Genomic DNA, 17011 nt, shown 5'->3' with positions numbered 1-17011 from the left:
GTCGCCCAACCATGGTGGGCGACATATTTTTTTGGCCCTTCAATTCGATTCCCACGCCGGGGGCCACGTGTTAGGATTTTTGTGTCGACCCTTCATCTAATACATTTTAAAAAATAATTGAGTTTTGTTTAGAATAGAAGTAATAGTGAAAATTGATTTGTTATGTTTACTTGTTGATTTTAACAAAAGGCTTTTAAGCTGATTCACTCATCCACTGGCAAAGACATCAAAGAAAAAGGCAATACCTGGAACATTTGAAGCAATGGAAATTCGGGAACCGTATGAGGTAATGTCAACACAACAAACTCTTTGCCCTGAAATAAAGCATATAATTAAGTTAAATAGGAAGAATTTTCATATAGAAAAGTGGTAGTGGACAGTTTGAGCTCCAGTCTTTATCATTTAATCTAAAAAAGCTACCTACTGAATGACATCATTTGAGTATCGTAAGTGTCTAGAAGTTTCATTTGAAAAATGTGACAATCTATCTGAAAAGAAAAACTTACTTTAAATAATTCGAATGTTTTTGACAAGAAATCACCCGACCTGAAAACAAAAACAAATGGAAATTAAATACTTTAATATACTAAATAAAAGCACTCAAACCATAACTGAAACATGTAGAAATCAGTTACGTAAACCATCATTATATATTGACTCACTGCTTTTGTAGTTTGAGCACTCTTGGATTGGGTGGAGAGTCTTCATTTAAGACGCTCACTATTTGCATTATGCATTGCTCGCTGCTCGCAGTTTGAGCACTCTTGTGACTCCACAATGCAATCCACAAAATGTGTAACCATACATCATGTGCCAAAGTTCAGGAGTTGCCATAAAGCCATTATGGTAATAGCCGGGAGGGCACATTGCTATACATTGTAAACCATCATTATATATTTCATTCATATTACTTAGGTAACACTTTTTTGCTAGGTCAGGTTAGGGATCTTCGGATAACATTAACTCGCAAAGCAATTATTTGATTGGTAAATTGTGATTGAGTTACAAAATGAGGGCTGAACTTTACCTGGATTCATACTGGTCATCAATACAAAAAAGTTGGACACAAAACACACTTTCAACATCGAACGTCTCTCTAATGATCTCAACCTAAAAATCAATATTGATTAAAAATGTATTATTATCATATTTAACAGAAAAATTGAGCACAAAAGTATTTCAATTTATAATTGTTCGATTATCGACTTGATAAGCATGAGTAGTTTTTCCCTGACATTATCTCTGCCCCTAAAATTATATACTAATTTCACATAAGTTTAGTCTGTAACATTAGAATTCTTTCAATTGACGAGATTTGTTTACCTCTGGTGTGTTCTTGCCAGATCTGATAGACCTCGCAGAAGCTTGTGATTCTGGCCTAAAGTTAAAGATTCAACAAAAATCATTCAATTCAAACTTTACTTTCTATGAATGAAGATAAAGGATAAGTACTGTAAACTAAGTAGATACAAACAGACTAAAATGGAGATAAGATAAAGCTGTAAACTAATCCAATTCATTTAAATGACTTTAAATAAAAAAACACTTCATTAAAAAAATTCGTTTGTTTGCTTGAGAAATCACCTCTCTTCAAGATGGCTTGAACTTAATTTTGGTGTTCTTTTCCTTGGTGACTTGAGATTTGATCCTGAATTAATAGAAAATTGGTCATTTTTAATGTGTTTACAGTCGAGAGTAACCTGAAGGCTCCCTTTTCTCTAACTGTCTACCCGAAGGTAGGGGAGGGCGTCACCTGTATTTCTTCACATACCCTTGATCCATCTCTTTGCATTGCATGCGTTGCTGAGCATCAAGTACCATTTTGGGAATCTTTGGTATGAACCAGCTGGGGATCGAACCCACAACCAATTACAGTTACAGTCATTACTACAGATGAGATGGAGTCTTTATAAGATACTTTAATTATTGGTCATTTGAAGTAATAAAAAAGGTGTGTTCTTTAGAAAAAGTAACTAAATTGTTTTACTACTGGTTAACGACCAACCAAATCAAATAAGAGCTTGTAAAAACTCCATCTCGTCCCCATTATTAGAGTAAAATCAATCTGCTCTAGGGCAACAACCACATGTGTGGAATTACCATTGACATCAGGAGCAGATTAAGGATGTATTTTAGTTTTAACAATCCATAGCATTACAATATAAAATGAAAAGACGATAACATTATAATATAAATACTTACTACTCTTCTTTTGCTCTGGATCAAGGGTGCTAAATGTAAAAAGAGGAGATTGTATAAGTCACAGATACTTTAAGCAGGAGAATTTTCGAATTATCAGAGAAAATTCGGGTAAATTGCAGTCCAATTAATTATGAAAGTATACATGGTAACTCACTTTGGTGTTGCAGCAATGTCATAGGTCTCTAAAAGTATAAAGAATGTTTATTTATTTTCTAATTAAGGAGCGAAAAATATCAATCAATTTGAAGGATAAAAAAAATCAAAGAGGGAAGAAAAGTATAAAGCAGCCATGAATTACTACCTTATTAACAAGTGGATTAATTTCAAGTAGAATTTTTTGCAACTTTCGCTCACAAAAAAATTAAAATTTGATTCTTTTGCCGAAACCCCTAGGAAAATGAGAAAAAATGAGGTGAAAAAGAGGCTGATTATGATTTGCAAAAAATTCTACATTAAAATTAATCAACTTTAGATAAATGTGACAATAGAAACCAGTACATATAATTTATTTACCTTTGTTGTTTTCAGAAGCGAGTGGACTAAAACAAGAAAAATTCTGTATCAGAGTCAACGTACAAAGGAAACAGAAAAAAATATTTATAATTTGCTTAAAGATACAACAGTCTGTTGGAATTCAAATTATTTTACCTTGCAGCTTTTGGCCTTTCCTTGATCACTGTAAACAAAAAATATACAAAAAACTCAATATGGACAATTTCTCATTACTGTTGAGCCGGTTTCAAAAGTTTTTTTTTACACCATTACTTTCTTTAAACATTTTTTCGGCACAAGTACAAATTATGTGCAAAAGATAAAAGGAGTTAAGTGCGTGCATAATTTTGAGACATACTTTAATCTATATATTCCAAATTGTTTACCCCAATATCAAAAAAGCCCTTTTCCTTTCTCTGCTCTTGGCTTTCCGACCTTAATAGCATCATGACAAGAGAAGAATATTGAAAAAAAAAATGAAAAAATGGATAACAAGGGGTTTATACCTTCTCTTGTCTTTTCAATTTTCTTCAAAAAATAATTGTAAACTTTCAACTCGAAATTTTCTTTCAAAATCTCTGTGTTGATATCAGTAGAAATGTTGACAAAACCAACCGCAACACCATTTACCTGAAAAAAAGCTACAATTTGGCAAGATTGCAAGTTTACCAGAGTTTACTTGTCTGTTAATAAGGTAAAAAAGGGTAGTAAATATTGTAACCCACAACCTCTTCTCGTAAGGGAAAGATGAGTTTTGGATAGATACAAATTCTTTTTCAGACTCACGTCAGCTACAATGCATCTGTTCCCTGGATCTTGTGCTTCTATCAGCTCTGCCAAGAAGTATTCACCTAAAACATTATCAAGAATAAAATTGTAATCATCCTCTATTTAGTTCAAGTATCTGAGAGACGGTTACCAGGTCCATTGGTTTAGCCTTGGAGGCAACACAACATAAACTAACAACATCGACAAAAAACAAACTCATGCAAGCAACTAGATTTTTAAAAGATATACAAAAAGCAACACCATATACATAGACGGCCTCAGATCCTTTTCATCGTCCATAATAAGTATCTGAGACATTTTCAAAGATAAGTCAAATATATCAAGAAAGAAAATATTTTACCATTTTCATAATGGTATAGTGAATAATATCAGCCATTACTAACCAAATAGAATGGTTCATTTAAATCTTAGAATCAATTTAAAATACTGCTCATTTAAAATACTATTTATAAAGGAAAAGGTTCGATAACAGCTTGACTTTTTTTAATGAAAAATATTACCATAGATCTCTGTCAAGTGATTGTTATGCTTGTTGAAAATTGGCATCAAATCATCATGATCTTCGATTCTAAAAATGAAAAAAATCATGAATTATTAAAAATATTCCAGAATAAAGATTTTTATAGGTTGAGGCTAAGTTAGCAAAACATAATCATATCATACTATGATGTTAAAAGCTACAACATTTCTGTGCAAGAAAATGATACAAGGATGTGGCTATTTATTTGTCCATAACATAGTGCTGTGGTAGTATAGAGCCTCAGCCGGGTCATACCAAAGATTCCCAAAATATGGTAGTTGTTACCTCTCTGGTTGATGCTCAGTAATTAAAATAAGGATCAAGGGTAAATGTAGCAATCCAGGGAGAAATAGTGGCGTCCTCCCCTACCTTTGGGTATATAGCTATTGAAAGAGGAGCCTTCACGTCGTCTCCGACTACGGTCGCAAACTTACTTTACTTGTTCCCTCACAATAAGAATCTTCAGAAAAAATAATTTATTACCTTGCATCTCTTATGTGCAACACAGGGCAATAATCATGACGGTAACAAGCAAATACTTGATAATCTGTCTCATAACCAGTTGATTTCGTCAGAGGTTTGAATGTGTCAGCTAAATGTTCCCCTGGAAGAATGAATCACCAAATGGTACTCAAATTCAATGCTGTAAAAGTTTTATACCCATCAGAAGGAGACGATCCACAAGGGCGGGAGAGCATGAGAAGCATCGTTTATCCCAATCTTATGAATAATTAGGTTCCCAGTCAAAATACACTTTATTGTAAATTACTTTGAAAAAGGATTCCTACAAAATAATCAAATCATAATTATGTTAATGGAGGAAAGTGTTACTAGTAAATGAAGAATGTCTGTCTTACCAATTCCATGATCATTCGGAAGGTTTAAAAATATATATTGTAACATCGGAACAGCATGATAAACAGTTCTATAAACACAATAAATAGAGTTGTATTGGAAATCATTGGAAAAAATTTGCGTATAATCAATTATTGGAATATGCAGATTCTTTCCCTTTCCAAGGGATTCATTTGACTTGAAACTTCAAAGCTATATTCTTTAGATCCTTGATTGGAGAGGTTCTTGCTTTTTCTGAATTTGAATTGATTGATACCGTAATATTTCTTTGATAATGCCATCAGAAAATTCTTCTTTGCAGACAAAGTAGTGTAAGAACAGGGAATTCAACGCCTAAGAGAAAGAAAAAAATATATAATACAATGACAATTTTAATCACATGTTACAAATCAAACTAGGCTATCTTTGAGAAATTGACTACAAAGACTTGCTATACTTTGAAAGAAGATAGCCACAGATATTTCTTCAAAGGGAATTTAATTTGGCTGATGACAAGAAAAATTTAATCTGGCAGATAAGAAAAATAAAATTTGATGGGAATTTAATTTCATTGATGAAAGTTATTTTTGACAAAAAAATTATAAAGCAAGCAAAAAACTTTAAAACACCTAAAATAGACAGAATATAGAGGAAATGGGTAAGATTTAAATTTGACGGGAATTTGATATCTTTGATGGCAGAAAAAACATTTTCAGCTAATCCACTAGATCAGCCAAATTTTCTATCTAGAAAATTTCTTTTTTAAAGATATTTTCAGTTCATGCCATCTTAATAATCCTTATCCCCTGGTTCAGTTGCCCATGTTTATAAGACAAGAAAAAATAACAAGAAGATAAAAAACAGTTAGGAACAAAAATTTTCAATCATACATCACATTTGTCTTCAGTGAAATTATTCACAATCCACTCAGTCCAAACATTATCTTCATCTCGCATCCAATTAGGTTGGTCATAAAGTGCAGCGAAACCAACAATATCATTATTTTCATTGATAAGAGTGACACCAAGATTTGCTTTCTCTCTAAAATTTAGTGGTCAAAGCAGAGTTTCATACTTTGATCAAATCCTTTGAGAAAGAATACCTCTCTTTGTACTCTGCTGAGGCAAAAAGAGCTTCCAAACACTGAAGATTTTCATAACTCAATAAAAAATCCATTATTGCTAAGTATTGAAAGGTTCATGTTTATGTTGAGTTGGGTAAAAATAATATTATGTTTGTCTTTTTTAACAAATTTGGAATTATTGTAATTATAGATCTGATAGATAGCGTCAGGAAAAACTCATTTATCAACAATATTACAAATGAATTACAAATCATCAGTCCTGGCAATTCATCTATTTCTCTTTTTTTGTTATATGTTAATTGATTTTAAAAAACTACTAAATCAAAAGTTGCTATCTCTTTGTCAATGTCCCCTAAATCTAAAGATCTCAAGCTATATGGATTTATGAATATTTTGTGGACATGAATATTCGGCAAAAAATTATCGCTTCAAAAAACAAAAGGATAACCTTATTTACTGCGGCTTTTACCGTGGCATTGGCAGCATGCAACGGCCAATTGACAGAACTGAATCATTGAAATTCTATAAAAAAGTGAAGCTAAATTATGAGTATTGCAATAACTTACATGATACAGGCAACACTGACTCGACCAAATATTTCATAAGTCTCTTTAGTTACAAGTTTTTGTATACCAGGTGCATCAAGGGATTCAGTTCTTCTTGCAAACACTGAAAAGTTGGTTGCTTCTTTGGTTGGCTCTTTGTCTTTCATTGTAATAGTTTTATCTGTAGTATCATTGATCTATTTTTCTGAATAAATAAGCATTAAACATAATTTATTAGAAAACTTTTGAAAGTGTAGATAAATAAGCAAAAAAGAATTTATGAATACGGGTGGTAAGGAAAACAAAGAAAACCCAAACAAGTATGATATTTTCACATAAATATATTTTTCTTTTTTAGTTAAAAAATTATATATAATAAACTAAAATAAACAACAACAAAATCCAGTTTCTGTGACTTTTTAATTCGAATGCATTAAAATACTGAAATATAAAAAAGACCCTGTCAAAAGAGCGTAAAGAATTTGGTTTTAATCAATTGAAGTTCTCTCCATACAAGAAAAACACAACAAAAAACAAGAACCCAACATTCTTCAGAAGAATCGGTAAATATCTAACAACAATAAACAATTGCCAAAAACAGTGCAATAGATTTTCAAATTATCAATGCGTTTCTAAGTAATCTAAAACATATGTTTGGAGAAATTTGATGTCATTGTCCAAAATGTCAATTTTTTGATATTTTTCAAGGTCAAGTTCATAGATTTCAAATATTGTTCCATCCCCGTGTTCCCAAGATTGACTTTTCATAGGACCAACAATAGCTTGGAAACAATGAGCCAGTTTACCACCTTTTTCAAAATAAAATTTGTGATTGAAAGGCCAAGAACAATATTGATACACCTTAGTAAAGGTGGGCAATTCTTTCCTGTTTAGAAAGAAATTTATGCCCTCTAAAACTTCAATCATCCCTTTTAAGTAGGATTTGTACATTGGTCTGGCTTTGATCTCTTCAGGAATATATTGTCCAAGTGAAGTTCCATCAAGTTCATCCTCATCAATAGGACATCTAGGTGCACAATGAATTCCCTCAACATCCATCTTGTAATTGTCGGTAAAAACATCTGAAGCAACAATCAATTGTTCCATCATTCGTGGTGGTATTAATCCACCAACTAAGGAGCTCCTTTGACTTTGGGGAAGGCATTGAATAGCCTTAAGATAAAGCTTTTTTAATTCGTCATTTTGGCTAGTGTCAAAACATTGCTCAAAACTGATTATTGAGCCAATTTCAGCACGGATTTTATTCAATTCACAATAGCTTGGGGCAGGTACAATAGGAAGGAATGTCTTTGCTTCGACATCCCCCTTCGATAAAACTTTGAGTTTCTTTGGGGTTAGAAAGAAATAGGTACGCAGATCTTCTCTTGATAATTGTTGAAAGGAAAACCTTGAAAACAATCTCATGACCATTTTGTCTTTAACCTCAACTCCTTCCTCGCCATTTTCACGAGTATTGTTCAAATAAAATGGACATACAACACAAATATTCCATTGCTTCCAGAAGAAATTAAAAAAAGATTTCAAAAAGATAAAGCCAAAGTCATTTCCCCTTTGCTTTTTAGTGATTTCCAATTTTTGGATAGTTAGAAACCCATCATCAGAGGCTTCTTTGATTTCTTCACCTGTTAAAAAATCCTCAAAACACTCTGATCGTAGCTTTCCAGAATTATAGCACAGGCTTCTACCAATTTCCAATAGCTCTTGAGACATGGAGTCACAATAAGGTATAAATTCTGTTTGCCAGCCACGTCTTTCTATGTAATTACCATTTAATCTTCCAATAAATGTTCCTTTAAAAACAAAAAAGGAAACAGTTTTAAGTTAAGTTGAGTCTTAACAGTATAAATTTAGAAAAATAATATAATACAAGAGTTTTGAAGGTGATAAAACCATTCAAATTTGGTAAAGTTCCAGAAGTTAAAGCTTCTAAATATAAGCACAGAATTGATACACCTCTTTAGTTTCTTAGCTCACACTATGTTTTCTTAGTACCGGGTGCACCACAAAAAAGCTCCTCTTTTTCAAGTAAATGTTCCCGAGTTCTATGATATGACATTTAATAAACTAAATCCTCCTCTACTGGAAAGGGGAGAGATTTTGATGGGTTAATCAAATAATATATAATGAATGAAAAAGTTGCTTTCAGAAACAAAATATAAACCTTTCAAATTGTTGTCTGAAAACGACATTAGCAATCACCTTTTGCATGGTAATGAGCTTTTGTTTGCGACAAGATTTGTTTTTCACAAATTACTTCTTCTGATTTTTGTCACTAAACTGGTATAACTCAATGTAACAAAAAATTTATCTCAAAAATGGATAAGATTTAATTTCTTGAAATTTAACCAAATTTTCCTCTTGAAATTAAAATTCATCTTTTTTATTTAAGCATATTGAAATGTCATTTCGACAGTTATAATTATCATTTTCAATCACTGGAACAAAGAATCTGATGTAACCGTGTGGGCCAATTTTTACATTTGCGAGCACATTTTTAAAGAAAGTTTTTCATTCATTCAAACATAAGTTTTGATCCAATGATCTAGATTTAAAACCAACCCATCAAAATTTAATATATTACCTTACTCATTTAGAGTTCAAACTGTAGAGTTTGAGCAAAACAAGTTTAAAGAGAGAAGTTCCTTTGTGACACACCCAGCAGTTAAATACTGACATAGAAGAGGAAATGCCTTAGAACTACTTTCAGAAGAGGTAATTAAAACACAGAGAAAGAGATACCATACCGTCTTTGGACATCATTTCAGATTCAATGTAAAATCCATCCAAATCCCCTTCATCAATCGTGATGATAAAATTGAAATTTCCTTCTTCGAATTCTCGCTTCTCCAGATGACATACTTCTTCATCTTCATCTTCATAAAAATTATTTTGGTCTTGATCCATTTTTAATCAATAAGGCTTAAAATAAAACTTCTAAAATAAAAAAAAAACCTTTTTTAGATTGTCCTTATGAACAAAATGAAACTTTGATGAGGTTTTTTAACTTTCTACTTTGAGTTGTGTGAGCACTTGCAGAAAATCAAAAGAAACCCATGTGACCTTAATTGCAACATCAAACATTTTATCTTGAAGTCAGACTTTTACATTTTGGTAGAAAAAGCCTAAACTTTAATCTAGCCCTCAGCTCTCAAGCAACCATCATGGATGTTTAGGGCCCAAGATTTTCATTATTATCTACCAAAAATAAAGCCAAACAAATTTCATACTAACAAAATTGTTCAAAACTACCTGGTTCTTAGAGAATATGACTCTTCAATTAACTCAGCTTCTATTGTTGATTCGTCCATCTGTATCATTGTTCTGCTTTTAACTGTACATATACCAGTTTTCCAGTTAAGGCGCCCTTTCTACTTCCACTGACCATAGTTTAGCACTCCTTACACTATTTATATATATGAAAATATATATAATTAAGGTAATTTTTTCATTCTCTCTAGCCTAGTTCCTCTGTTATAAACGTTTTTTTTTCTCAATTTCTTTGTTACTTTTCAAATTTGTTTCTCTGTTTTAAATCTTATTTTCTATCTACTTTGTTACTTTCTAATTTTGTTTCTTTGTAATTTTGTTTTCTAGTTTCTTTTATTATTACTTTCTAAAGATTTTGAGTGTGGGTATTATAATTTTGGTGCCCCTTCATCTATAGTCTAGGGAATGATGAGGTAAAAAAAGAGAGGGAGGGTCTCGAGAGGGGTCCTGAAAGTTTGGGTATGGAAGTATAATTGAATGAAAATAGTTGCCACCAGTTTCCATAGCCTGGGAATCCAAGCGTTAAACTTTGTTCACAGTCTTGTTTATAATACTTTTGTAGCTTGTTTTTAATGCTTAGCGCAATAAGTAACACACCTGCAGGGAGATTTTTCCCTGCAATGCAAGTTCAGTCTGATTGGCCAGATTTTGTGCGTATTACTTAGCAGTACTTTCGCGCGCATTTTGAAAATTTCGATGCGCGCATTTTGATAATTTCGATTATAATTGCTTGAAATGTAGGCAAATCCTGGCTAATATTTTCAGTTGCAAGTAGAATAGGTTAAACAATTTAAATCAAAACTATTCAATTGTATTTGATTGTGTTCAATTAATTTGATGTTTAATTTGTTCCATTAATAACTAACATCGTCTAGTGGTTTATTTGGCAGTCTAGGGATCTATGTTAAAAATGGATTTTTGAAATCATAAACTGATTACCCCTTCAAAATGTGCCAAAACATGTATAATTTCAGAAAAAGTAGAACAAATTCGGTAGAAACCTTTTTTGACTTCCCTACCGGGGCCTTTAAGGCCACGCCCACCTCGGAATCTCACTGCTAGGTTGCCTAAAAAAAGAATTATCAAAAGCCTATCAAGTTACCCTTCATTTGAAAGGTAATTTAATGTAGATTAAGAAAAACATCATGACTATGCATCAAAAATGAAGTGATAAGGTTGTAGAGTACATTACATTGCTCTTGAAAGAGGCTTTTTTAGTGTAATCGTGTAATGTCTTAAAAAATTCATACTTTTGCAATTAATTCATACTTTCATAATATTTTTTGGAAGACCTACATGAAATAAACATAAGTGCTTATTTTCTACTGATATCATACATTTTGAATCTACAGGATCATTTTAAAAATTTAAAAACTATAAAACCAAGGATAAAGGAGCTCTTTGACAAATAAGAAATTTCGTTGCTCTAATCGAGAACAGTTGAAGTTAGAAAGTCCGTCAACCTCTCAAACCTTATACTATCCAAAAGATATTTTACAGAGTTTGAAGGGTACTTCCTTTGCTATTAGATTTTAAACCTAATAAATTGAAATTGAAGTATTTTTGACAACATCTTATCCTCACAGTTCCTAGATATTGGACTTTAATTTTAGTCGCAATTACTTGGTCGACAGATGTCTTAATTATTTCAACTTTTTCAGGGAATGTCCAGTTGTGTCTGCTTTTATCAGTTCGTGTCATGTATGAAACTGCTACTGGTTGAACCTTTTCTGCTACTCCTAAATGTCATTTTGTCTCATTACCAATACCCTCATGCCAAAAGGCAATAACATGCTCCCCAATATCACAAGTCTTTGGACTTTACTGCTCCCCAATATAACAAGTTTTTTTGACTGTATTGTTTCATCCCCTTGTAAAGGAGAGTTGAGTTCCAGTGTTAGTGATTTACTATCATCCCTCTTACCCACAATTCCATGTATAACATTTCTAAGATCTTTAATAGTTGTCTAAAGCAACAACGTGCAATACTGAGGTAAGAGCTCAAGTTTTCGACATACTCTTCTGTGGAATTTTTTCTCAAACGAAAGACTGCAGCTGTTCGCTTGAGAGACATGCATGTAATTTTGGCATATTTCACTTCATTATACATCATTTGTTCTTAAGTTTATCATCCAAGTTTGTTTCTACGTACTTCTAAAGTATTTTCTTCTTCTGAGTTATATGGGCCTGAGATAAGTCTCCAATAATGAGTACTTTTTTGACCCTTCACTCAATCTTGCCTTTTCTTTTTCAGTAAAGGCTTCAGTTTTCTGCTCCTTGACTTTATCAGCCTATTCAAGTTTAATTACCTTGACTTCTTTGGAGGGTTTTATAAACTTTTTAAAGTTATTTGAATTTGCTTGCTCAAGAATGTCATGTTTTTATTGAGTACCATGTTCTTCATACATGTACTTACTGAGCTTTTGAAAAAATACTGCTATCCTATGACAAAAAGTCTGATTTACTCAACTCTGTATGATTTTTTTGAAAGTATTGATCAAAGTATAACGATTTGGATAGGGAAATGATTGTAATAGCTTAATATACTCAACATGCGTTTTTAGAGGGAAAATCACAAAATCATCATTTTTTAGCAGGCATAACTTTTTATAACCTCATTTTTAGCCACTACGTGTGACCTTTTTTGGAATCTGCATGAAATTCTCTTTCCAATGAGGGGTCACATAACTATCTTTTGACAAAGAAAAAAATCACTCCTAGGGCGGCCCCTTTGAGCAGTCGGTGAACCCTAAATACCCGGGTAGGGAAACCACAAATGGTTCCTACCCTAAAAATTGATGTTTTTTCAAGTTTTTATAACCTATGGCACATTTTAAGAGGGTAATCAGCATGATCTGTTCCTAACATAAATCCCTATTGGCACGTGACAAGACATAATCCCAATGGCCCAAACATACCCAAGTACATTTTTGGATCATGTTTGGGCCAAAATAGCATGACATTGATGATCAGGCCAAGTTCAAGCCACAAAATTTTGAATTTTCACCTCAGAAAACCTGGCGAACATGTGTGGGCCAGTTTGGGTTATGATTTAAAGAAATAAACTCAGACAAAATAAATTGTTTAAGATAAAAAGAATGAGAAAATTTATTGATTTTGAAGAGAGATTGACTTTGACAAGAAATCACGCTTTAACAATCGAAAGACCCTGACTTGGTCTAAGCTTTAAAAAACAAAGAATTGGCGAATACTTTGAACCCTTAAATCATCCTGTTGAAAAAAACATTTATTGATACTGTCTATAATGATGTTAGGTTTTACTAACATATATGGCAAGGTCTTTTTATGCTACAGTACAGCAGGGCTCATTATTGTGGACTGACACTAGCTTGTTTTTATATCCAGGGGATGTCAACTGAACCCTAATGAACCGGTTTCCTTAATTCAACCATTGGACTTAATCGAACAATGTGTTTGATTACAGAACCAAATTGACCAATAATCAAACTTTACAGCAGAAACATTTTGATTAGTTTGATTAGTTTGAGCAAAGAAAACAATTCAAGTCAATTTCATTACTCAAAGTTTCATGCCATCCAGGATGTCAATCTTCAGTGAAATAAATATTCTATAAAAATCTACAATTTAATGTCTTTTTGACGTCAATTCAGAATTGGAAATTATTCAAATTCTCAAGGAGGAATTTCCTTAAGCTTTGATTGATTTTATGCGCTTTATCCAGAAAAAAAGGGAAAAAAAGCGAAAATAACAAGAGAAAGGAGATCAAAAATTGTTTGAATTCCCTAACGATAAGCAACTCTGTGCAGTGTAGGCCCGTCGTCATGCGAAAAGAACCAATTGTATTGCGCAAAAAGCTGTGTAGCCCTCTTTGAAAAAGTAACCGGTTAACAATGTCTGTAACAGCATTTGGCAATAATTTCAGTTTGCTTATTTAACATTTTCTTTACTCAAACTAGTAAAAGTATTTTATCATTAATGTATATTTGAGTAGTTTGAGTAGTTAATTTGTTCAATAGCCACCTCTAAATAAGTGCCTAAAACCTAATAAAATCACAACAATTTATAATGCACCACCCAACGCTTATTATGATTATTACCCTAGCTTTGTGTAATGTAAACATACCTTTGTCTAATTCCGCCATAGCAACTACCTTATTGGAAATAATTTTTGCGGGTTTTAATTTTAGCGTTTTTCGCAGTTTCATCAAAATCGTGAAATTTTGATCTCGCGAAAAATTTAGAGGGTTGAAAACCGCGAAAATTAATTCCCGCGAAATATAATTTTTTCCAATTTCATCGAACATTTTTAAAAATCCCTAGGAAAATGAAAGAAATTGTCGAAAAAAGGGCAAAGCTGCGAAAATTCAAAAAATGCAATTTTTCGGACATTTTTTTCGACCGCGAAAATTAGTCCCCGCGAAAATTAGTTCCAATAAGGTCTCCTCTGCAAAGTAGTAGGTACAAGTAGTTAAAAAATAATTGTCAAATAAGTGGGCGTCAAACAAGTGATCTTTCACATAATAGACAGCCCAGTTGTTTGACAGTTTATATATTAGGGATCTTTGACAAAAGACTTTCAAATTTTTTATAGGCATTGGGCCATTAAAGGGGTGGGGGGTCCAACTACATACCGATAAAAAACAAGTATTGTGGAAAGAAAATCTTTTCAGCCAATTTCTTTCTGATTTCGTCCACAAACTCCACCGAAAGCATGCAATTTCACTTGCTTTCGCTTTCACGCACAAATTTGCAACTTTTAAAAGTACAGTTTTGAATTAGCTTTGATAAAAAACTCTTTTTTCATTGACCAGCGCGTTGCCTTTTTCTTCAAAAAGCGACTTCATTGTGTCACTTCTTTGTTTTGATTAACAATATCAATGCGGGTATTGAACTCAATGTTGGTACAAATAGACAAAAATTCAATGATGACGTGTGGAAAGGCAAAATCAACGCGATGTCGGACATGATTGGAGAAAAATTGTGTTTTCAAAGAGGTAAAAGTATGTTTTGAAAAATTTTGGCTGATAAGAGCAAGGGGGAGGGGGTCTGAAGCTTATCGGCCCAATGCCAATATAAAATTTGAAAGTTTTTTATCGAGGACACCTTACTCTGTACCAAAGTGTATGTCACGTAAATGGTAAGTCAATGTAAAACATAAGTTAAGCTTGGGATAAACGGATACAAAGCTGATTATAAATGATGCCCCCGAGGGTAGGGGTTTGTGAAGAATGATCTCTTCCTTCCACTGCCCCCCCAAATGACTGGTAATTTATCACACTGACTGACTATTGTATAGACCTTTTCGCCTTTCCATCCGCCATATTGAATTGTATGCAAAAATTATGGTGGCTGAATTGCTGTGGTGAAATTCCCTGATAAAGTATGCAAAACATATGCAAAAAGAAAGTATTAATAAAAAACTTATTACATGCATAGTTGGCATTATATCTATATATTAATAGCCGTAGTCTGTATGTCAGTTTGTTTTTTGTTGGTTTGTTTTTTGTGTGTCACTTTCGTTTTCGCAAGCAATGTTTTGTTCTTTTAAAAGATGACTTTTGCTTCTTGCTCCACAAATGTGTTGAATCAGATTCGCACCGTTTTGTAAAGACTTTGTTTTGATTGATAGATTAGACTTTTTCTCTTTTTTTTCTTTCTTTTTTTTTTGTTTTATGTTTTCGAATGTAATTAACGACCTTTGATTTGAGACATTCGATTTCTTTTCAAAACAAAAGAAAATCTGTTAAAGAAAAGAACAAATATAAAATAAAACATAAGAATCACAAGACAAGTTTGTTAGAACAACAGAACATTAAAAATAAATTCAAAAGGCGGTAAAAACTAGAGTTCTTTCTTCGTAAAAAGGGACCTTTAAACATCTCGAGAACATGTCGAGAATTATTTTGCTGTAAATCTAAGTCATTGTTGAATTTGAAAAGTTATCGAAGTTATGACGAAGTTATTTTATAAAAAGCAACATAAAATTGCGCTATCACGCTTTTTTGTCTGCGTGTCATAGCTGCCTTCCGGGGGGACTATGGTTGTGAGCTGACTTTCGGCCCTGTCCCTCGGACCCTTAGCAGAATAAAGAGGAGAAGAAAATAATAAGGGAAATTGTGTGAATTTTAATTCACTTTTTGGAACTATTTTGACCAAATTTCTATCTTTCTGGGGGAAAAAAGTTGAAATTTTCCTATTTTCCTAGTTTTCCTAAACATCAAGAACTACAGCAAATATAACGCGAGCGAAGCGAGAAAAAAATCTAATTGCAGAGCCGTCTCGGACGTCGCTGGTCGCCGGTATGGTGTAATTTGGGAATGACGCCCTTTTTCTGCTTTCTGATCATTTTTGCCACAAAAATCTTTTTCAAAATATGGTTAAAAGATACGTCACCCGGGAGGGATAGAGTCAAACTTTGAAGAGAATTCTTCTCTTTAATTTTGATTTCATCGTGTTTAAGCCACCCTCCCAACATCCAAAGGACTTTAAATGCGTTCAGCAAACAGCTAAACCGGCGTGCGACGCCGGGTACCGGCTAGTTAAAGTGTAATCTTGTAACAGAAAGATTAAATTTGCTTCTTTTGAAAACTAGAAATAATCAAATTCGCTCAACTCTTAGAACAAGCACTTCAAAAAACCATAACATAACACATAAACTCAAGCTGAAAAATCACCCGCGAAGGTACATTTCTATTTCTATTTGGTTGAGTTGCAGGAGGCTTTAGATGTCTATTCTTGCAACTAGAGACGCTTACTAATGAGCGTCCCGTCAGCACCTTAAACTGACTACCCAATTCCCCTCAAATGGCATGGGTTGACCCGGGCGAAGGAACATTCACTTGCCAAGTGAACTGTCGTGAGTGGGGATCGAAAACAGTTTCAACCTTTCTATGAATTTCAGCAGATAAAAATTACGGTAAGCGATCAGTTGTTCGACAGTGCATCAGCTCAACATTTTTAAAGATTTGTCGAAAAAATGTACCGTCGAATAAGTTTACTGTCAAACAAATGGGATTTCCCCATTTAAAACTAGACTAGTGACCTCAGAGTGCACAAGTGACCAATAGACCTTTTCGCCTTTCCATCCGCCGTCTTGAATTGTATGCAAAAATACAGGAAAGAAAATGCTGTGGTTGGATTTAGTTGTAAAGTATGCAAAACATATATGCAAGTTTACAACAAAGCATCTTATATTATAAATAAATACTATAATCATTAGAACAATAAAAGATGGAATTTTTAAATCTAAAAAGAAATATTTACAAAATAACAAAA

At 32.9% G+C, this 17011-nt stretch overlaps 1 protein-coding gene across 1 annotated transcript in view; it reads right to left on the bottom strand.

Annotated features, from left to right (window-relative positions):
- Window positions 1–17011, bottom strand: part of LOC136816689 (cilia- and flagella-associated protein 61-like) — an 85656-nt gene that overhangs the window by 64337 nt on the left and 4308 nt on the right. Inside the window, exons 2-18 of the mRNA XM_067073017.1 lie at window positions 6488–6671; window positions 5728–5878; window positions 5115–5191; window positions 4861–4928; window positions 4487–4607; window positions 3984–4051; window positions 3481–3545; window positions 3201–3324; window positions 2851–2878; window positions 2716–2741; window positions 2357–2384; window positions 2203–2231; window positions 1585–1648; window positions 1324–1378; window positions 1028–1110; window positions 507–546; window positions 246–314 (exon numbers count right to left, since the gene is read on the bottom strand). Coding sequence (XP_066929118.1) covers window positions 246–314; window positions 507–546; window positions 1028–1110; window positions 1324–1378; window positions 1585–1648; window positions 2203–2231; window positions 2357–2384; window positions 2716–2741; window positions 2851–2878; window positions 3201–3324; window positions 3481–3545; window positions 3984–4051; window positions 4487–4607; window positions 4861–4928; window positions 5115–5191; window positions 5728–5878; window positions 6488–6633 — 1242 coding nt within the window. The 5' untranslated portion in view covers window positions 6634–6671. The remainder of the gene's footprint in view (window positions 1–245; window positions 315–506; window positions 547–1027; window positions 1111–1323; window positions 1379–1584; window positions 1649–2202; window positions 2232–2356; window positions 2385–2715; window positions 2742–2850; window positions 2879–3200; window positions 3325–3480; window positions 3546–3983; window positions 4052–4486; window positions 4608–4860; window positions 4929–5114; window positions 5192–5727; window positions 5879–6487; window positions 6672–17011) is intronic.

Source organism: Clytia hemisphaerica, unplaced genomic scaffold, assembly GCF_902728285.1.
Source record: "Clytia hemisphaerica strain Z4C2 unplaced genomic scaffold, Clytia hemisphaerica genome assembly, whole genome shotgun sequence".
In the NCBI taxonomy this organism is placed as follows: domain Eukaryota; kingdom Metazoa; phylum Cnidaria; class Hydrozoa; order Leptothecata; family Clytiidae; genus Clytia; species Clytia hemisphaerica.
Note: the sequence above shows the minus strand (reverse complement) of the source record. Positions and strands in the feature narration are given on the sequence as shown.